General features: G+C 46.8%; 1 protein-coding gene across 1 annotated transcript; it reads left to right on the plus strand.

Moving 5' to 3' along the window:
• Positions 1-507: 507 nt before the first annotated feature.
• LOC111646849 (leucine-rich repeat-containing protein 7-like) lies at positions 508-2,370 on the plus strand (the record flags this gene model as incomplete). The annotated part of the gene is made up of 4 exons (XM_023396412.1): positions 508-1,008; positions 1,200-1,424; positions 1,526-1,754; positions 2,020-2,370. Coding segments are annotated over 4 exons (1,306 nt in total), but the record flags the coding sequence as incomplete, so codon positions are not given.
• Positions 2,371-2,607: the final 237 nt, after the last annotated feature.

A 2,607-nucleotide genomic window follows, 5' to 3' on the forward strand; every position in this document is an offset into this window, starting at 1 on the left:
TTTTTTTTTTTTTTTCTGTTTCCTTTTTGACCGAACAGTAACCTTTCAGTTTACTCCATCAATGTAAACCTAGTCTTTAATAATGTTAAAACAAATTTTTTTGTCTTCACTGTTCGCATGCCTCTCCTCGTCCTAAGGAGCACCTGCAGGTTGAAAGCTTGATTTGGTATTTTCTGACATTAAAGTTGTCATTTCACATGCCCTGGGGGGATGTACAGATCACAATCTGTATACTTGTCTCTTTGTCTTTGTACTTGTGAAACATGTAGTATTTGCAAACAGCAAGTGGCAGCGAGGGAGGTTGTAAGCATTAATATTTTCTGTTCAAGACGGCCCTTAAAAAACATTCATTATAAATTGATGTTTCAGAGAGAGGAAGAGAAAGTTATGCTGATCTCAGTGCCCATTGGCTGTGATTAAATATACAGCACATAATGATTCATAATAATTCACACTATTTTTACTATTTTCCAGTATAATTTCTTTTAATATTTTCTGTCATTGTAGACTGGCTCAGTCGTTCCCTAAGCCCATTGACTCCAAGCCCCTGCTATCTCAGAGAGAAACCCCTCCATCAGGAACCCTGCAGCAGCGTGGGGACCGACGCCCACTCAGTGAGCCTTTTGACTGGTCTGAGGCTCCTCACTACGACAACACGGGTTTCGATGCTGAGGAGTCTTCTCTGGACCCTCCGTCTTCTACGAGTCAGGGAAACCCTCCGCTGGGCTCCAAGCCTCGCAGCCAGTCGACACACGGGCGCCGCCCACTCCTCAGGCAAGAGCGAATTGTAGGAGTTCCTCTGGAGCTGGACACCCAGACGCTCCCCTTCCACAGCAACCAACGCTCCACCCCAGACAATGACCCACAATCCTCCGCAGCTCCCCAGAATCCTTGGCAGAATTGGACCCGAACCCCGAGCCCGCTGGAGGACAGAACCGCTTTTCCCTCCAAGCTGGACCTGACGCCCTCCTCCAGCCCCAACCCTGACCGCAAGGATAGGGACTCAAGGTCAGTGATGGAGCGGAAACCTCTCCAGCTTTGACTCATTTCACTCTAATTAATAACACGTTTTAAGGTGTAATAAGTTGAATAATCAAGAAGTTGGTCAACATATAATTATTTAAACATTTATGCTTGTGATCAATTAAAACTGCTAGTACTTGTCCAATGTCCATCCCTCGTTTTTTTTTTGCTCCAAGGCTGGAACAAGGAGCAGGGCCTTTACCTGGCAGCTGGACGTACCACGACAATCATGGCGAGCAGAGCAGGAAGGATCAGCTCACTGTCAGCGGGGGCAACAAGGTGACGGTGGTGATGAGTAAAAGCTCAGACCGCCTGTCCCCCATGATGAAAGAGACGAGGTCCAAGTTTAAAAAGTCACAGAGCATTGATGAGATTGACATCGGCTCCTACAAGGTCTACAGGTAGGTTTATTTTTATGATTAACAAGATGATCAAATATTGTGTCAAGTGGTTGCAAAGCTGTAGCTGTTGAAGCTGATTTGTCATGCTCTTTTCTCTACAGTATCCCCATGGACAGCTACAGTTCATCCATTGAGCAGCAGAGCAGTTTGGACCGTCCAGAGCTGCCCGGTTCTATGGAGCAGACCAGCATGGCTCGATCGCAGTCCGCCCCCATGTTAGATGATGAGCTGGGCTTCCCGGGACATGGCAACCAGAGCCAGCCGGGACAGAACCAAAAACCTGCCATCCCACATAAAGCCTACCACTTCGACCACAACTACAATCCCCAGGTAAGCAGCTCTAGACTTTTGATATTTGGGAACAGTTGTAATTGTTGATTATTGCGACAGCCTTTTTACTTAACTGAATTTACTTTTTTTTATCAGATGATTTTGATTTTATCTTGCTCCTTGTGTTTTAATTTGAACATACCCATGGCCAATAACGCAGTCATCCAGTAACTTTACTAACTGTCTTCTTGTGAGGTAACATCAGCCGTTTTGAATGACGACAATGTTGCCTAACACTTCTCATGGTAACCATTCTCACCATCAGGTGACCATGGACCGCCGGGTCCCTCCACCCTTCCCCAACACACCTGACTATGTCAACCACGCGTCGAAGGCCTTGGAGTACCTAAATCAGCCAGGGAAGACATTACCGAAGGAGTTGGTGAGCCCTCGGTATCGTGCATATCCGCCTCTGGAGATGTTCTCTTTCCCCCAATCGCCAATCAACCAGGATGGTCCGCCCAGCCAGCAGCAGCAGCCAATCCCCACACAGCGCTCCAGGCCAGGATTTCTGAGGAGAGCAGATTCACTGGTGAGCTCTACAGAGCTCGCTTTGTTCCGCAGAGTCCATGAAGCCCAGCAGGAGGCGCTGCAGGAAGCTCAGTACAGACAGCAGGTAGGAGCTTGTCTGCCAAATTATGCTCACTTGTGTATGTGTGTGTTACTCCCACTGTCAAAAATGAAATGAATAATGACATAGAAACATTTGTTATTAAAGCTGTGTGTTACATATCTGTCCGGCACAACTAGCCACGACTCAGGACATAAGAAATTTAAGAATAAGAAATACTGCTTCTATGTTTTGTCATGAACGTAGCTCAGGATGTAAGGACCCAAATGCACGACTCGGCTC

This window comes from Seriola lalandi, unplaced genomic scaffold (genome assembly GCF_002814215.2).
Source record: "Seriola lalandi dorsalis isolate HSWRI2012SDOR001 ecotype SW California unplaced genomic scaffold, Sedor1 jcf7180002034045, whole genome shotgun sequence".
Classification (NCBI taxonomy): domain Eukaryota; kingdom Metazoa; phylum Chordata; class Actinopteri; order Carangiformes; family Carangidae; genus Seriola; species Seriola lalandi.